Source organism: Notolepis coatsorum (assembly GCF_963971535.1).
Source record: "Notolepis coatsorum genome assembly, chromosome: 14".
Lineage (NCBI taxonomy): Eukaryota > Metazoa > Chordata > Actinopteri > Aulopiformes > Paralepididae > Notolepis > Notolepis coatsorum.
In genome coordinates this window covers 1,970,633-1,990,641 of record NC_140178.1, presented here as the reverse complement: position 1 = coordinate 1,990,641, position 20,009 = coordinate 1,970,633, and the positions used below count along the sequence as shown (strand labels likewise).

Genomic DNA, 20,009 nt, shown 5'->3' with positions numbered 1-20,009 from the left:
ATGTTTGTGTGTAAGCCTACCCACGTTGTATGTCTGTTTGTGATCAGGCTCCCTCCAAAAGCTTTAAATAGCTTCTTGGGAGACCTGGCACATGCACACAATCTCGACGATGATGTTCTCACATGAAGATATCTATATGTAATATATCGTGTGCGTGTGTGTGAATAAATTCATTCATTCATAAGGATTTGTATAGTTGACTTTGATTGGCCAAGATTTGCAGATAGTCGACTGGTATAGTGGACTACCCCCCGGAATGCAAATATTTTTTGGCAGTCGACCACGGCTCCTTTCGATCGATTAGTCTACTATTCAACTAGTCGAGGTCAGCCCTATAGTGACTTGTGGGTAATTGTTTGCTCCTTGAATCAGGACAAAAGGATATCGAATATTAGACACAGGGAAAAGAGTTCAACAATATGTCTTGTATTTTATTGAAAGGATCAGAATGACATCATATTTACGTACAGTAGGGTGGTCCATGGAACACTTAAAACAGACATTAATGACATGACAGAAGATATGACGAAAGAGATAACTAAGGAATTGTACAGCTGCTTGGCCTTGACACAGACACACCACTGAACTAAGGGGAGGCATGAATGAACTTACATAATGTCATAACTCATACTCAATATTCTATATTGATAATTGGGTCTCATTCACCAACGACTTACAACAAAAAGGGCTTTCTCTTAGGGCCATTTGAGACCTTTTCGGGCCGATTTCGGGATTCACCAACCATCCCAATACAACATATATAATATTATATTATAATATATTGTCTATATTCATGTCTTGCCCAAAAAGGTCTCAAATGGCCCTAAGAGAAAGCCCTTTTTGTCATAAGTCCGTTGGAGAATGAGACCAAATGATGTACCCAATAACATTTGATAATAACTTTTAACTCTAGATCAATGTCCCCAATAAGGTGAATAATAAGTACAATGTCAATGTTCTCAAGCCTGATAATAATTTCCCACAGACTCATAACCCCTGTAGTTTGCAACCAAGTCTGCACTGTGAGAAAAAAATCTGCAAGAAAACGGTAAATGTCTGGCATCAAATGTCTGGTTGCCAAATACTTACTGTCAAATTACAGTAAAATCAAATACATTTACAAGCTTTATTTCATGGTTAATATTTTGATAAAGGGTAATTTACTGTATTTCTATGGCATTTACACTTAAAGTAGAAAAACAAAGTAATCTGTAAAATAATAGTGAATTTCCCCATGAAAAAACATATATTTTTTACAGTGTGGGATTATGTTACAATGGACTGCTATCAAGACAATATTCAAACTAATCACAAACGTATTAATTTGACCAAGTTAAAGCTATAGACCAGGGGTAGGCAACCCTAGGCACGCGTGCCTGCATAGGCACAGGGGGCAGCAGTAAAAAAAAATTTAAAATGTTTTAATTTTCTTTCTTTAAAAAAAAAAAAATATTATAGTGAAATATTTTGCACTGTTGTCGCATTTATCTTGTTGAAATCCTCCCACAGGTTATTTTTACTACCACATATTTAATTGAGACCCTTTATTTGTTTATTATTTCAATTTAGCTTGAAATACATTGCTACATCATTCAGTAACATTTGCAGAGCCTTATAACAAAAACATTATTACGGTCACCATTGTGACCAGTGGGATTAATTAACAAATTTTATTATTTATTTTTCCATTTCATTGAACATTGCACATGTTTTTTTTTGATCCACTTTTTCTCCCATTTTTCTATATTTTTCTCCCATCCCAATTTCGTATCATCCAATTCAACCCTCCCCTGTCACGAACGCTGTTTCTTGCCTCCCACAAGCCGGCTGCAATGTGGACTAAGTCATACAGAGCACAAGTCCCCTCCGATACTTGAGGTAACAGCAGTCGCATCTTTTCACCTGCGCAGCTCGATCTCTCAGTGGCGAGGAGTAACGCGTGGGCGGCTCACGCTGCCCCCGACACTTCCTGATTCTACTGCGCAGGCGCACCAACCGACCTGTAGGAGTCGCTTGTTCACAACGTTCGATCCCCACCCTTCAGTTTTCCCTCCCCGTAATACGGCCAATGTGTATTACTGCGGACGACCAGCTAAACTGAAAACAATGTGGAGAGCTGGATTCGAACACGCGAATCCTAGCGTCTCCACACTGGTGGCGAGTGCCTTGCCCACTACACCACCTAGCCGCCCTGAACATTGCACATGTTAAAAGCAATTTTTTTACTCAAAATGTGAGTATTACCAAGTAAACTTGTGTTCTTAAAACAATGACAATAAACATAGTTTTATTAGGTTGAAATAATGTGGTTGTGTACTTATTTTTCTGTTAACTTATTATGGATTGAAAACTGAAAACCTTAATGCACAGTAACTGAACTCAATATTTTTAAGTTCTGGTAACTTATTATTTTCCCCCCCCCCCAGTGTAGTCTTGCGATCAATCAAAACTTATTTACACGATATACCTCACATTCACCCTCCATTCACATCCTGGTGTTCTCCTGGTGTTCTCCATTAGGCCTGTAGGTGGAGCTATGACAGCACACATACAGTACACACACCGATGGTGAATGAATGGGCAAATGTGAGTGAAATGGTCGCACTGTATGCAGCTGTTTGTCTGCATTGCATCCCCCCCCCCCCCCAACTCAGATTTAGGGTTGATACAACCATCATAATAATATTGTTAATAATAACAATAATGATGTAATAATGTAAAAATTATCATTAAAAAGACCTGATTATGAGAAGAAAAAAAATTACGATGCATAGAATATTGTTGAGGCACACTAGTTACAACTATATTTCAAACAGGCACTCCACGTCAAAAAGGTTGCTGACCCCTGCTATAGACCAGTGGTTCCCAAAGTCGGGGTCGCGACCCAAAGGTGGGCCGCGAGCAGCCACGGGTGGGCCGTGAGATGATTTAAAAAAAATAAAAAAAAATTTAATTTTTTTTGTCAGACCACTGAACTTAGAAGCAGGCCAGGACCGTGTTTCTAGTTGTATTCTAAAATTCTATTCTATTGTATTCTAAAATGTGACTATATGGTTTTATATTAACTTAATAAATAAACAAAAACGAAAAATCGACTTATTTCAACGAACATTTCAAACTAAATAACAGATTATGCACATAAAACGCTGAAAACAACCGAAGCAACAATAGTATTTTAATGAGGCTATTATTATTATCATTATTATTTTGCAACAAGTTAGCCCTCTCATAAATAGCACATATAAATGAATAACTAACTTGAACTAACTTAATAGGATTGAAGTGATATTTGGCTTAAAAAATCGGTCGCCTGGCAAAAAAAAAAAAAAAAAAGCCAGACGATGTGCATTGGGCCGCGGCTCTCTGACGCCTTATTTTCTGGGCCCCGGCCTGAAAAGTTTGGGAACCCCTGCTATAGACTAATGCCGCTGCACTCAGCTGTCAAACTACTGCCACTGACTGCAGAAAATAAGGGAGGTGCCCCCCTATCCCCCCTTTTGGTTTCTTTACTCTTTAAAGTGCTTCTCCCTCAGCTCATAGAGCTGCTGTGCTACCTTGGTCAGTCTACCCCGGTACTCTAGGTTCACGTAGTTAGACTCTGGGACTCCTCTGAAGCCGTACATGGCACCCCAGCAAGCGGCGGCGATCACGGCCGTGGAGTCGCTGTCCCCGCCGTGGAAGAAGCCGTGATTGGCCAGCTCCTCCCACGAGTCTCCTGCTCTCAAGAGAGCGTCGTAGGCGATCATAGGGGCATCATGGCCGCTGGCTCCACCTTCACCTCTGTAAGCGACCCTGGTGTAGAATGCGTCTCTCTCCTTCACCCCGTAGCAATCTGGGAAACGGGGTTTGCTTTTCCCATCCAGGATGCCTCTCTCCGTCAGGTAGGACGACCACGCGTTCTGAAAGTAGTCCCTGTGTGCAGCCAAGGCAGTCAAACTCTTTAACTTTCTGACCAGTACACATGGTTATGTGGTGTGTGTGTGTGTGTGTGATACACAAACAAGCCAACTAACCACAATATCATATAACGTGCTGCGGCCGGCGCGTGTCATCAAGCTCCAGGCCATCAGGGAAAACCCCTCCCACCCACTATACACAGACCCCTCCCACCCACTACACACAGACTGGGCTGACAGGAGGAGCATGTTCAGTGCTAGGCTCACACTACCTAAATGCAGCACTGAATGGCACAGGAAGTCCTTCATTCCAACAGCCATCAGACTATACAATGCATCACTGTGCCTCACTGCATCACTGAGCACAGAGTGACAGTTACCATCTTCCTGGACAATATTACACCTACTGTAGACCTCAGTATATTTTTACTGTATATCTTATTCCATTTTTATTCTATTTTATTTTACTCTTATCTTAGGCAATTTGATTTGTTTTGTTATTCTTATTCGTGACCTGTTCTGTCTAAATGTGTGTTTAATGCAGTGTTAAATTTCCCTCGGGATACTAAAGTGTTAAATTTCCCTCGGGATAATAAAGGTATTTCTATTCTATTCTATTTTTATTCTAACAGGGAATATCCTCCATTTGAAGAATTCACATTATGTTGTTCCTGTGCCACAGGACTGTTCAGTCAGGATTTGTGGACAATTCTCTCTCCTGAAGCTAGAAATCAGAGAGAACCCTCCAATCTGTGATGTCACCCGGATGTAAAATCAAGTGATGATCCATTGACAATGAATGGGGCCCTGACTTTGTGGAACCCTGACATATATTAAAGGGATATCTTCAGTCACGCGGCCCAGCTCATCAGGCCGCGTTCCAACGTGAATCAAGCATGGGATTACACCTGGCACCTTACCTGCCACAAGGTGGCAACACAAGCTACCTCATCCCATTTATACTGTATTGTAACTACTCTGCATTGTATATTGTACATATGTATATTGAACATTTTTGTCTTGTTTACACTTGTTTAAGTACTTGCCTTTCTATTTTATACTTTTTATATTATATCATATCTATTTTATATTTTTTACCTAGCACACTCTCAGGAGCAAAACAGAAAGAAGCATTTCATACAAAAGTATCCTGTATTTCTGTATGACAACTAATAAAGAAACTTGAATACTTGATGACTGTGTGTTATAGTTTTAGAGGCCCATTCATTGTCTATGGATTCACAAATATTGCCTGAACTCTCGCACTGTGGAGTACTGGCTTCAGACAGATTCACACATTTGAATCAGAATCACAATCACGACAATGTGGAAAACTCCTTTGGTGTGTGTTCATCTGACACTGTTGACACGGCCACTACGAAATACGGCAGACTATTATTCTAAGAGTTTCAATACTAATAAAAAAGGAGTATTGCAATACTTTTCTAGTATCGGCGTATCGTGCAACCCTAATGCGAATTATTTTAAATGGGTGACATTCCCCATATAAAAAAAATATATATATATATATAAGCCACATTACATTTAATTTTGAATAGCCTATATTAAAAAAGAAACGCACCTAAAAACACCACCGCCCTGCCCACTCACCAGCTCTCGAGGTTCTCCTTCACACAGTCACCCGCTGCCACGACATACTGCTTGGCGTGCCGCAGCGCCTGCATCAGGCCGTGGCCCCAGGCCTCCACGGGCATCGTCTTCCTGAGTGCGTAGGCTGTGAAGAGGGCCGCGGCCAGGGCGCCCAGGTAGGCGGTGGGGTGGTGATGGGACAAGCGGCTGCTCTCCACGCTCACCGCTATCAGGTGGCCCTCCTGCTCTGGTGCAGGGAGGCGCAGGCCGATGCACATGGCCCGCATGGCCGCCCCACAGCCGCCGCCGGCCCGGTTGAAGGGGATCTTGAGGCCGCCGTCGGTGCGACACCTCTGTCGGTTAAGGATGCCCATGCAGGTGATGCCTGGAGGAGAAAGGACTGGCGGTCATCTTCATCTTCCTCTGCCGTCTGGACAAAATCCACCCCGAAACACTTCATTGATTCCCATTAGCCGACGCCATAGTGGCTCACAGACAGAGGTCCTCCAACATGAACCCAAGAGACGTTTATAGAACAGAACTAGAAATACTGCATTGTAGCTAGGCGGTCGGGTGGCGTAGCGGAGATTGCGCTCGTCACCAATGCAAGAGGCTGCGGTCTCGACTCCCGGAGTCAGCATTGCCCTGCGGCTTGGGCCGGTCGTCATACTAACTCGTTTGGCTGGGTTAGCGGGGAGGGCAAGTCGTGGGTGGTGATCTGGCGTTGTGGACAGCGACGCCTACAGGTCAGGTCTGGGCGCCTGCTCAGCGAAAGGCAGGAAGTGGTGAAGGCAGCGTGACCTCCCACGCGTTACGCTTCACCAATGAGAGTCCTCGCCAAAAAAGGGCCATAAGGATAGTTCACATTGCAGGTTATTGTGATGCAGGTTATTGTGATCACACTAACATATTGTTTCTGGAGTCAAAGACATTGAAGTTAAATGATCTTGTGGAATTTAAAACGGCACAATTAATGTATAAAGCAAAAAGTCATGCACTTCCAAGAAACATTCAAGAATTGTTCTTTGATAGGGAGGGGGGTTATAATCTGAGGGGAGAACACAATTTAAAGGTGCTAAACGTACGCACTACCATGAGAAAACACTGCATCTCGATATGTGGAGTGAAACTGTGGAACAGTCTAAATGTGGTGCTAAAGCAATGTCCAAACATGAGACAATTCAAACTGATGTATAAGGAAATTATGTTCACAAGGTACAGGGATGAAGAAGGGACTTGATATTCACGGGTGTTTACATTTTTATTTTGTTTTCTATTTTATTTTATTTTATACATATATATTTTTTTTTTTTTTCTTTTCTTTTTTATGTTTAAAATAGTACACTCATTTGAGTAGTGGAAAAGGGGTAGGATTAAATAAGTGTATACTTCTTCCTACTCCTTTTCGAACATGCAGATTGAGTTGTTTTTCTTTTTTGTTATTCTTTGTTGTATTCATTGCATGTTCGAAATAAAGACTTCAAATCAAATCAAATCAAAAAAACCAACTGAAGTTGCACCAAAGTGCTTTACAATATAAAAACTGACAAAATACTAAAAATACAAAATACACAGTATACACAAAATCAAAAGCTACAATACATTAAAACGATCACGACACGACCGGGATGTATGGCTTACCAAGCCTCAAAAACGCTAATGAAAACAGGCAAGTCTTTAGCTGAGCTTTAAGAAGTCTCCAGGGTCTGAGCAGACATCATTTGTAGTGAAAGACTGTTCCACAATTTAGGAGCAACCAACGCAAAAGCTCAGTCACCTTTTGTTTTTAGCCTAGAACTTGGGACGTCTAAACTCTAAAGTAGTTTGTTTGATGACCTCAGTGCTCTATCTGGGGTGCAAGCATGGACAAGTTCAGCTAGGTACTGAGGGGCCAGACCATTTAATGACTTAAACACAAACATCGCAATTTTAAAATCAATCCTGAAGCGAACAGGGAGCCAGTGCAGGGAAGCCAGCACTGGTTTGATGTGTTCCCGCCTCTTTGTGCCGGTCGAGAGGCGCGCAGCAGCGTACCGCTCTCAAAGAGCACCTACGGGAGGGAGGCTGCCATTCGAAACTGGCCCCGGTAAATGGCCAACCCCCCCCCCCCCCCCCCTCCAATGTACAGTTTCTTCCCCCTCAAATGTATATATTCTCTTTTAGAAACTCTGTCTCTTAAACAGTACTGTATATTTGCATGTCATGTATGTCATAAATGTTATGATGACTTGAAAATGGGGGACCCTGATGTAAACCAGACGAAAGTCTTTCTCTGGTCTGCATCCCCTTAACAATTGTGTGTATTGAGCTGTACTGTATTGTACCCATTCTGCAATCTGTTAATACAGTTTTCAATCAATCAATCAATCAATTAGGGTGTTTCTTGCTCCTTTAAGAGTGATGCATTGTGGGATGTATAGGTGGTCTACGCAAGCAGTGAATAGTTTTGTAGTCAGAGAGTACGTGGGAACGGTAAAGAGAGAGGTAGAACTTAATTTGTGTGTAGTCAATAATATTAAGAATAGAGAGCTGTTGTCAACCCAGCTGACAAAAATAATTGAGTTTGTCTATTTTGTTTGTTCTTTGTTATTCTTTTTTTATACATGTATTATTTGAACGGCTTAAGGCTATATATGTACTTGATGTTTGTTTGTTATGTTGCATATTTGAAATAAACTTCAATCAATCAATCAAAAACCCTGCTAAATGAAATAAACGCCCAGTCCTTGAGAGAACGGTTTCCTGGTTTCCTGTCACCACCTTACAGAGGGAATTACCCCGAAGTCCGGCTACTTAACAAGAGCACGTTACATGACCGGCACTTCGGCCCAGCAGTGTTGGGAGAACGCTCCCCTGTACTCTACTACGGTTCAGAACAATACAGGGAAACGTAACAACTGTTTCGGTTCCTGAAGTCGTTTTTTAATAGCGGGCACTGAACGGGCACTTCTGCATCAGCACCACCCTTGCATCACAATCAACCAAATATGGAGCGAATAAGGTAAAAGTGAATAAGGTGGAAGTGAATAAGGGGAAGTGATTTTTTTTTTTTAATATAAAAAAAAAAAAAAAAAAAAGGGGAAGTGAATAAGGGGAACAACATTTTAACGGAGCTTAATAAACATGTTTTCACCTGGTGCACGGCCGTCCATGTCGTTCATACACTCGATGTATTTGCTCAGCAGCTCTCGATACAGGTCCGGCAAGGTGGGCTCCGCTCGCTTCCCCACCTCGATCAGTGCGTCCGCGGTGGCCAGGTGCATCACGGTGTCGTCGCTGACAGGGAAGTCCTTGATGTTCAACTTGGCCAAGCCCCCCTTCTCCCTCACCTGGCGGTGGATGTGCTCTCCGTCACTCTCGAACTCCCACGTGCCGCGGTTGTAGCCGAGGGCGTCGCCCACGCCGCTCAGCACCATGCAGGCCTCGTATCGGTCCCTCATGCAGAGCTCCTCAGACATGATGATGTCTGGCTGGAGAGAGAGGGAGCAGTGAGAGCAGTCACACGTGAAACTGTGGAAACCGGATAAGACCGTGGTGTCCGACATACACGGTCACACGGCGCAATTCGAGGCTGTCGGGAGGAGAGATAATAATAATAATAATAATAACAACTTTATTTGTATAGCACTTTTCATACAGAGGTTGCAGTTCAAAGTGCGTTCATGAGCGAGCATAGCAAGGTATGGTAAATCAGTGTGTCACATTAGGATCTAACATCCTAATAGGCTCTCTATTCAGTAATACAAATAATAAAATAGTTTAAAATGATTAAGTTTAAAAATTGTCTAAAAATTATAAAATAGAACGGACATACAACAGTAAAAAAATACAGGCATAAGCGAGCATAAAAATAAAAAATGTAAATAGCAAGGTTACAGTGAAAAGTGTGATAAGATTGTTCAAGCAGATGAAAATGGCCCAGTTAGGAGAATCAACCTTGGCACGATGTACCTAACTGGAATGGTAAACAACGTTGCTAGAGATGGACAGCAGCAACCATTTCCGAGACACAGCTTTTGCTTATATAGTGGCATCTAATGAAAACTGTGGTCTTCCCGAACGGCGTGATATAGTCTTCAGGCTCACGTGGCTCAAATTGACCTGTACGGTGTCCAATATACTCTGAAAATGTTCTAAGAAAACTAGCAACAATTTCTTGGACATCATGTATCCATTTAGGTACCGAGAAGACATAACTTGTATTACATACACAGTAGGTTCGTTTTAATTATTCGTTTGTTGTTGTAATGTGGAAAACATAGCTTTTTCAATAATATTACGCAGAATGGCGCTCTTTTATTCTGAAGTACAACCGGAAGTATTATTGTCGCTGCAGCTAGTGGGGTCGGAGTCTGGAGATTGGGGTGGAATTCGACCAATTCGACGTGTTACGGTATATAGTTCTATGTCATAGTATCAAATTCCTTTGAGGTATATTTAGTAAAATATCTCCACTTTTCCACGAGATTCACACGGGGCGAAAAGTGGATATTTGACTAATATTACGTTTTCTGACAGAACTTTAAAAAGGATTTGATTCGATATGACAAGAGCTGACCAGTGTCGGCAATTAATGGGCGAGTAAACACAGAGCGCAACAAATTATTATTATAACAAATTGCATGTAGTGTTCTAGCTCATGTATGGAATGCATGCAGTGTATCGGATTATCAATAAGTATGCGCCCTACGTACGTTCCAATTATTCCAAGAGACAATTATAATTCTATATTGGCAGTGGAAAGTGGTGACAATCAAAAGTATGTCATCCTACAGTTTTCATCCAGTTTAAACGGTGTATTGTTACAGTATGGAATATGACATGAAAGTAAAGCACATTTTACGTCAAAGTGTGGGGAAATAATAAAGCCACACGGGGAGAGAGGCAACCATGCTATTAATGTAAATGCTAAAAGTAAATAAAAGGTAAATGAGCAACCTTGTACTGAGGGCTGCACTGACTTCCCATTTCAGCACGCAGCCGCTTCAAGATTCTTGACTGGAATAAAAACACACCGGAATGAATGAAAACTTTATTTAACAGATTGCAGAATGGGTACAATACAGTACGGCTCAATACACACAATTGTTAAGGGGATGCAGACCAGAGAAAGACGTTTGTCTTGTTTACATCAGGGTCCCCCATTTTCAATTCATATAGACATTTATGACATACACAACATACATGACATTTATGGCATAGGGACATACATGTATTTAGTACTGATACATTTGTGACAAACGGTATTCAAATATACAGTACTACTGTTACCCCTCGATCCTGACAGAGTATATACATATGATGGGGAGGGGACTGTACATTTGGAGGGGGTGGGTGGGTGGGAGGGAGAAATGAGTTCCCTGACCGGGAATCGAACCCGGGCCGCGGCGGTGAGAGCGCCGAATCCTAACCACTAGACCACCAGGGAGCCACCTCTTCAGTCAGTCGGTACTTAGCAGCAAAGAGTAGCAGTCCCCTCCCCCACCATTAGGTCAAAGATAACAAACTGTAACATGTACGATATTAAGAACTACAAACAGTGTTACTGAAAATACATGTAAAAAATGTATATGGACATGTTTGACAAGGAGGCCAAAAGAAAAGAATTCACTGCGTTGGCCGGGAATCGAACCCGGGTCAACTGCTTGGAAGGCAGCTATGCTCACCACTATACCACCAACGCATGGAGGTTTCAGAGCGTGAAAATAGAACCCATATTACGTGGTTCAAAATGTTTGTACTTTAGCTCTACTGCTAGAGAAGAGAAGAAGAGAAAATACGTTTCACTAGCTGTGTCTATATCCTCACTCGCCTGTTCTGTTTGAGGATCTGAATTCTGTCTCTGTTTCATCTGCTTCTGGTGTGTATTGAGCCGTACTGTATTGTACCCATTCTGCAATCTGTTAATAAAGTTTTCAATCAATCAAACACACGCACATGACTGATTTGGGGCCATGCAGGGTGACAGACAGACAGACACAGACAGATAGAGACAGATATCATACAGACAACTGTTACACACAAATGCAGGCACACACACACTTTATTTTAATACACTAATTAAATTATGCATACATCGTATTAAAATATTCTCGGTTCAACATGGTTTTCACTCAGCCTACTCACTGTATATCTACTACTAGACTAGAATACTATATGAATCATGTGTAACAGATATACATATTTTAGTATGTATATATTTGACTGTGTATTCTTATGTTTGACTACAGAAGGCTTTTGATACAATAGATCATAGAGCTGGCGTTGCTAATAAACATTTTAAATAATTTGTATAAACTGGTCAACACTGGTCAACACGGCTTTAGCTGCCTGATGCGCCTGCGCGGTGATGCGCATCAGGCACCCAATGCCGGGAATAAAGCAGTGTTGACCAGTTTATAAAAATGATTTAAAATGTTTATTAGCAACGCCGAGCTTTCAAACCATTGCGTTTCTCTGTCCAAGACCCTCGTGCAGCTGTGAGTACCTTTGACATTTCTCTCCGATACTTGTATAACGAACGGTTCGCGTCGGACCAGTTCTTCAGGGTAAATCTAGGTTGGTTTCCTATCGAGGAGCACGTGACTGTGGAGTCACTCGGTGCAGCACAGTCACGAGAGGGGCTACTACTACTACTACTACTACTACTACTACTACTACTACTACTACCACTACTACTACATAACTTGTAAGTCGCTTTGGATAAAAGCGTCAGCTAAATGACAAAATATAAATGTACTCACAGTAGCACTGTCCGTCCAACTGCTCTTCAATGAAGGAACGTTTTGAAACTTTTAAGGTGCGCACTTCCTTCTAGGGGGCGATACAGCGGGTGCTTTCCTGGAACAAGACAAAGTGAAACCAACTCCCATTCATTATTTTATCCCCGGCGCTCCTCCCCCTCACGCGTGATTTTTTTCCGTAGCCTTTGTTTGCGAATACGCTCTCTGATTATAGAACACTAGATAGCTTGCCCGCGCTGCCGGCCAATGGAGAGCGACGTCACTGAACCGCCGCCATCTTGCTCCAGTTAGCCTTGAGTGAGAGTGAGTGAGCTGCACAGACAAAAATACTCATAACTCGCTGAAATATTGACGGATTTACAAACGGTTTGGTTTATTACAAGCATTATTAACGTGGCTATGATTCAAGCGGTTTGTAAAAAAAAAAACATCTTTAATTTTTTTTTATAAGTATGCAGTATCATAACTACATATTTGATGTTTATAGCAAACCAACCCGTTTGTAAATCCGTCAATATTTCAGCGAGTTATGAGTATTTTTGTCTGTGCAGCTCACTCACTCTCACTCAAGGCTAACTGGAGCAAGATGGCGGCGGTTCAGTGACACTGGTGACTCCGCCTTAAGCTATCTAGTGTTCTATAGATATCTATGCTTTCCTGGAACAAGACAAAGTGAAACCAACTCCCATTCATTATTTTATCCCCGGCGCTCCTCCCCCTCACGCGTGATTTTTTTCCGTAGCCTTTGTTTGCGAATACGCTCTCTGATTGGTTTAGCGCCGACGGGTCTCTTCCGCATATTCGACAACAACCCTAACCTTAACCTTAATAACCCTAACTCTAAGCATAACCCAATTCGAAAGATGGCCAAAGCATAACCTCTTCGAAGCTAACCTCGTTCTCAGCATTATCTCACTTCGAAGCAGAGAATATTATGTACAAGGCGGAAGAGGGGAGGGAACAGATGGTGGAGGTAAACGGTACCCTATCCCCCCCCCCTCACAGTGAGCTGTGTGATCATACTTCCCAAAGGTCAGTGAATACCACAATCACAACACCAGAGGGAGCTCCACAAATCATGTAAAACCCAGATTCGGCTCAAACAAGGGACTAAACACGTTTCGCAATTATGCCACATCAATGTGGAACGCCCTACCCACAGCTGTAAAGGAATGTGAATCACTACAGGTTGAAAAAACCCTCAGCTCGGAACTAGGCAGAATCTGCATATGGCTCGCTGATAACAAACTATCATTACACATGGGCAAAACAGAGTCCATTCTCTTCGGTTCAAATAACAAACTCAGCAAGACCGACGGCTTCTCAGTTACAGTGGGTGACAATATTGTCACAAGGAAAGATGAAATTACCTACCTGGGTTCCATCCTAGAGGCTAATCTCTCCTGTGACAAAATGGCATCCAATGTAATAAAAAAAGTCAACCAACGAACTCGATTCTTGTACCGGATCTCCTCTCTGGTAAACAAGAACACCCTGAAGACTCTGGCAGGAGCACTCATTCAGGGGTACTACGACTATGCTTGCACCTCATGGTACCAAAGCACCTCAAAGGCGCTAAAAACAAAATTACAAACATCTCAAAACAAACTGGTCAGACTACTGCTTGACCTTACTCCTAGAACCCACCTCACCCCTGCCCACTTCGACAACCTAGGATGGCTTAGAGTAGACGACAGAGTACAACAACTTGCAATGGGCCTGGTCTACAAGATACACTACACGACCAAGGTACCCATGTACATGTCAAAATACTTCCCAAAGGTCAGTGAATACCACGATCACAACACCAGAGGGAGCTCCACAAATCATGTTAAACCCAGATTCGGCTCAAATAAGGGACTAAACACGTTTCGCAATTATGCCACATCAATGTGGAACGCCCTACCCAAAGCTGTAAAGGAATGTGGATCACTACCCACTTTCAAAACCTCTCTCAAGGGACACCTACGGGAGACTGCAATTCAACACTGGCCCCTGTAAATATCCTAACCCAACCCCCTCCAATGTACAGTCATTTACCTAGTATGGTTGTCAATAGTTCAATGTACAATTGTGTTTGTTTGTACAGTGTCTCCCCCCCCCCCCCCCCTCAATGTACAGTGTTACTTGTTTATACAGTGTGCCCCCCCCCCCCCCCCAACCACCTCCAATGTAAATTACCCAGTATGGTTGTCAATATCCCAATGTACCCAACCCCCCCCACCCAACCTCCTCCAATGTACAGTTTCTACGTCAAATGTATATACTCCCTTTTCTTGACTCCTTCTGTATCACAAACAGTACTGTATTTGCAAATCTGGTATGTCATAAATGTATAGATGTAGCAGTACTGACTATCTGTATGTCATGTATGTCATATATGTCTATATGAATTGAAAATGGGGGACCCTGATGGAAACAAGACAAACGTCTTTCTCAGGTCTGCATCCCCTTAACAATTGTATGTATTGAGCCGTACTGTATTGTACCCATTCTGCAATCTGTTAAATAAAGTTTTCATTCATTCATTCATTCACCCACTTTCAAAAACACTCTCAAAAAACACCTACGTGAGACTGCAATTCGAAACTGGCCCCTACAAATGTCCTAACCTATTGTACAGTAAATGACCAAGTAAGGCTTTGTCAGTATTCCAATGTACAGTGTAAAATGTGTGTGTGTCCCCTACCCAACCCCCCCCCCCCCCCACCTCCAATGTACAGCCCTCACCCACCCACCCAACCCCACCCCACCCACCCAACCTCCTCCAATGTACAGTTTCCACGCCAAATGTATATACACTCTTTTTCTGGACACTTTTGTATCACAAACAGTACTGTATTTGCAAATCTGATATGTCATAAATGTATAGATGTAGCAGTACTGTCTATCTGTATGTCATGTATGTCATATATGTTATGATGAATTGAAAATGGGGGACCCTGATGTAAACAAGACGAAAGTCTTTCTCTGGTCTGCATCCCCTTAACAATTGTATGTATTGATCCGTACTGTACTGTACCCATTCTGCAATCTGTTAATAAACTTTTCAATCAATCAATCAAAGAGACTCTTCGGAGCTAAACCAATCAGAGAGGGTCTTCGCTGTACGCGGGCTAGCCAATCAGAGAGCGTCTTCGCAAACAAAGGCTACGGAAATAAATCACGCCCCCCCCCCCCCCCCTCACGAGTGCCATGTAACGCGGAAGTGCAGAACGATTCATGATGACGATTTGTGCGGGACACACAATATGACTTCTTATTGTGTCCTCTTTATTAGTCACCATCACCTGCACCCATTCATAATAATACACTGCAAGTAGCCTAGGGCCTGGGCACTAGTTAGCTCCATTGATTGATTGATTGAACATGTTATTAACAGATTGCAGAATGGGTACAGTACAACTCAATATACACACAATTGTTAAGGGGATGCAGACCAGAGAAAGACTTTTGTCTTGTTTACATCAGGGTCCCCCAATAAAGCCACACGGGAAGAGAGGCAGCCATGCTATTAATGTAAATGCTAAAAGTAAATAAAAGGTAAATGAGCAACCTTGTACTGAGGGCTGCACTGACTTCCCATTTCAGCACGCAGCCGCTTCAAGACTCTTGACTGGAATAAAAACACACCTGAATGAATGAATGAATGAAAACTTTATTTAACAGATTGCAGAATGGGTACAATACAGTACGGCTCAATACACACAATTGTTAAGGGGATGCAGACCAGAGAAAGACGTTTGTCTTGTTTCCATCAGGGTCCCCCATTTTCAATTAATATTATAGACATTTATGACATACACAACATACATGACATTTATGGCATAGGGACATATAGGTATTTAGTACTGATACATTTGTGACATAAACGGTATTCAAATATACAGTACTACTGTTACCCCTAGATCCTGACAGAGTATATACATATGATGGGGAGGGGACTGTACATTTGGAGGGGGTGGGTGGGTGGGTGGGAGAAATGAGTTCCCTGACCGGGAATCGAACCCGGGCCGCGGCGGTGAGAGCGCCGAATCCTAACCACTAGACCACCAGGGAGCCACCTCTTCAATCTGGAGGAAAGAAACAGACTGTACCGGCCGCCTCCCCCACAGTCAGTCAGTGCTTAGCAGCAGAGAGTAGCAGTCCCCTCCCCCACCATTAGGTCAAAGATAACAAACTGTAACATGTACGATATTAAGAACTACAAACAGTGTTACTGAAAATACATGTAAAAAATGTATATGGACATGTTTGACAAGGAGGCCAAAAGAAAAGAATTCACTGCGTTGGCCGGGAATCGAACCCGGGTCAACTGCTTGGAAGGCAGCTATGCTCACCACTATACCACCAACGCATGGAGGTTTCAGAGCGTGAAAATAGAACCCATATTACGTGGTTCAAAATGTTTGTACTTTAGCTCTACTGCTAGAGAAGAAGAAGAGAAAATACGTTTCACTAGCTGTGTCTATATCCTCACTCGCCTGTTCCGTTTGAGGATCTGAATTCTGTCTTTCTGTTTCATCTGCTTCTGGTGTGTATTGAGCCGTATTGTACCCATTCTGAAATCTGTTAATAAAGTTTTCAATCAATCAATCAATCAATCAAACACACGCACATGATCTTGGGGCATGCAGGGTGACAGACAGACAGACACAGACAGATAGAGAGACAGATATCATACAGACAACCGTTACACACAACTGAAAAACACAAATGCAGGCACACACACACTTTATTTTAATACATTTTGTATGAAATTCAACTTACTCTCTTATATTATAGCATTCAATAAAGATAATTATATTAAATATAATTGCTTTGTCTGTCTGTTATATGCCCTAAGCCTCATGGTTACAGTTTGGCGCAGTTGGCAGGATTTAATTTGGTTTTGTGACCTAGGCTTCGGGTATTTATAGAAGTACATAGAGAGACAGATTGGATTTGCATACAGGGGGAGAATTTAGGGACAGAGTGGCTAAAAACAGTGACCACACAGCGTCCAAGAAGAAAGGCCGGGAGTCGGTCAACAGAAGACTCTGCCGTCACAGCAGTCTCCTGCCGGCCGGGTGGACAAGAGGACCGTTGGTGAAGTGACGCGACACAGCGGTTTCAGGTGGCTTTGTGAAACACGAAAATGAGCGTGAAGGACTTACAAGATGAACTTGATGCTCTGAAAGCCAGAGTGCAGTCTGATAAAGAGGCCATCAGCCAGTTGAAAACTGAAAATGAGTCTCTAGTACAGAAGCTGGACGGGAATCAATCTCCCTTGTCTACTCAGTCCTCTGGTAATCAGGGTCGGGGGGGGTGGGCATGTGGGGGGGGGGTCTAGCTGTTGGTACCAGGGAACAGATTGTATACCTGCCAAAGGAGAGAAAATGTCCAGTATTCACTCATTCAATTCATTCATGATTGGTTGGACGAAATTAATGCTACTTTGATCTACCGCTCTTACGCTGGAGCTGAAAAAGCAGCGTACATTTACGAGCATCTGGGGGGGGGGGGGAAGCAAGGCAGGAGATAAAGTATCGCACACAGGCTGAACGATCAAGTCCAGTGCAGGTGTTAGACATTCTCAGCCCCAGTCACTCACTAAATTACAAAGACAGTTCTTTGATAGAAGACAGCAGGATGGGAGAAAGTGTGGGGAAATAATAAAGCCACACGGAAGAGAGGCAACCATGCTATTAATGTAAATGCTAAAAGTAAATAAAAGGTAAATGAGCAACCTTGTACTGAGGGCTGCACCGACTTCCCATTTCAGCACGCAGCCGCTTCAAGACTCTTGACTGGAATAAAAACACACCTCTTCAATCTGGAGGAAAAAAACAGACTGTACCGCCCCCCCCCCCACAGTCAGTCGGTACTTAGCAGCCAAGAGTAGCAGTCCCCTCCCCCACCATTAGGTCAAAGATAACTAACTGTAACATGTACGATATTAAGAACTACAAACAGTGTTACTGAAAATACATGTAAAAAATGTATATGGACATGTTTGACAAGGAGGCCAAAAGAAAAGAATTCACTGCGTTGGCCGGGAATCGAACCCGGGTCAACTGCTTGGAAGGCAGCTATGCTCACCACTATACCACCAACGCATGGAGGTTTCAGAGCGTGAAAATAGAACCCATATTACGTGGTTCAAAATGTTTGTACTTTAGCTCTACTGCTAGAGAAGAGAAGAAGAGAAAATACGTTTCACTAGCTGTGTCTATATCCTCACTCGCCTGTTCTGTTTGAGGATCTGAATTCTGTCTCTGTTTCATCTGCTTCTGGTGTGTATTGAGCCGTACTGTATTGTACCCATTCTGCAATCTGTTAAAGTTCTCAATCAATCAATCAATCAATCAAACACACGCACATGACTGATTTGGGGCCATGCAGGGTGACAGACAGACAGACAGACAGACAGATAGAGAGACAGATATCATACAGACAACTGTTACACACAACTGAAAAACACAAATGCAGGCACACACACACTTTATTTTAATACACTAATTAAATTATGCATACATCGTATTAAAATATTCTCTGTTCAACATGGTTTTCACTCAGCCTACTCACTGTATATCTACTACTAGACTAGAATACTATATGAATCATGTGTATATATACATATTTTAGAATGTATATATTTGACTGTGTATTCTTATGTTTGACTACAGAAGGCTTTTGATACAATAGATCATAGAGCTCGGCGTTGCTAATAAACATTTTAAGTAATTTGTATAAACTGGTCAACACGGCTTTAGCTGCCTGATGCGCCTGCGCTGTGATGCGCATCAGGCACCCAATGCCGGAGATAAAGCTGTGTTGACCAGTTTATACAAATGTTAAATATTTATTAGCAACGCCGAGCTTTCAACCCATTGCGTTTCTCTGTCCAAGACCCTCGTGCAGCTGTGAGTACATTTGAGATGTCTCTGTGATTCTTGTATAACGAACGATTCGCGTCGGACCAGTTCTTCAGGGTAAATCTAGGTTGGTTTCCTATCGAGGAGCACGTGACTGTGGAGTCACTCGGTGCAGCACAGTCACGAGAGGGGCTACTACTACTACTACCACCACTACTACTACATAACTTGTAAGTCGCTTTGGATAAAAGCGTCAGCTAAATGACAAAATATAAATGTACTCACAGTAGCACTGTCCGTCCAACTGCTCTTCAATGAAGGAACGTTTTGAAACTTTTAAGGTGCGCACTTCCTTCTAGGGGGCGATACGTCATCGGGTGCTTTCCTGGAACAAGACAAAGTGAAACCAACTCCCATTCATTATTTTATCCCCGGCGCTCCCCCCCCCCCCCCCCCCCTCCTCCCCCTCACGCGTGATTTTTTTTCCGTAGCCTTTGTTTGCGAATACGCTCTCCGATTGGTTTAGCGCCGACGGGTCTCTTCCGCATATTCGACAACAACCCTAACCTTAACCTTAATAACCCTAACTCTAAGCATAACCCAATTCGAAAGATGGCCAAAGCATAACCTCTTCGAAGCTAACCTCGTTCCCAGCATTATCTCACTTCGAAGCAGAGAATATTATGTACAAGGCGGAAGAGGGGAGGGAACAGATGGTGGAGGTAAACGGTACCCTATCCCCCCCCCCTCACAGTGAGCTGTGTGATCATACTTCCCAAAGGTCAGTGAATACCACGATCACAACACCAGAGGGAGCTCCACAAATCATGTAAAACCCAGATTCGGCTCAAACAAGGGACTAAACACGTTTCGCAATTATGCCACATCAATGTGGAACGCCCTACCCACAGCTGTAAAGGAAT

General features: G+C 42.7%; 1 protein-coding gene across 5 annotated transcripts; it reads right to left on the bottom strand.

Annotated features, from left to right (window-relative positions):
* Positions 1-411: 411 nt before the first annotated feature.
* Positions 412-19,472, bottom strand: LOC311240323 (ADP-ribosylhydrolase ARH1-like). 5 transcript variants are annotated; one of them, XM_084328902.1, is made up of 6 exons: positions 19,372-19,472; positions 12,230-12,326; positions 10,425-10,484; positions 8,620-8,952; positions 5,508-5,871; positions 412-3,912 (listed from the first exon to the last, which is right to left on the bottom strand). In XM_084328902.1, the coding sequence occupies exons 4-6, from the start codon at positions 8,942-8,944 to the stop codon at positions 3,507-3,509; spliced, it is 1,095 nt and encodes a 364-aa protein (XP_084185028.1). In that variant the 5' UTR covers positions 8,945-8,952; positions 10,425-10,484; positions 12,230-12,326; positions 19,372-19,472; the 3' UTR covers positions 412-3,506. The 5 variants fall into 5 exon arrangements, with proteins under 5 accessions (XP_084185028.1, XP_084185026.1, XP_084185025.1 ...); XM_084328900.1 differs by lacking the exons at positions 10,425-10,484; positions 19,372-19,472 and adding exons at positions 15,786-15,845; positions 17,959-17,987 and having other exon boundaries at positions 8,620-8,956; XM_084328899.1 differs by lacking the exon at positions 10,425-10,484 and having other exon boundaries at positions 8,620-8,956.
* Between the last annotated feature and the right edge of the window lie 537 nt (positions 19,473-20,009).

Bases quoted from the DNA above. Each gene is read 5' to 3' on its own strand.
- LOC311240323 (XM_084328898.1), bottom strand. From the start codon at position 17,988: ATGGGAAGTCGGTGCAGCCCTCAGTACAAG. The intron at 5,872-8,619 runs GTGAAAACATGT...TTTCTCCTCCAG, and splicing joins CATGGACGGCCGTGCACCAG to GCATCACCTGCATGGGCATC. The intron at 3,913-5,507 runs GTGAGTGGGCAG...GGCTGCACACAG, and splicing joins AAGGAGAACCTCGAGAGCTG to GGACTACTTTCAGAACGCGT.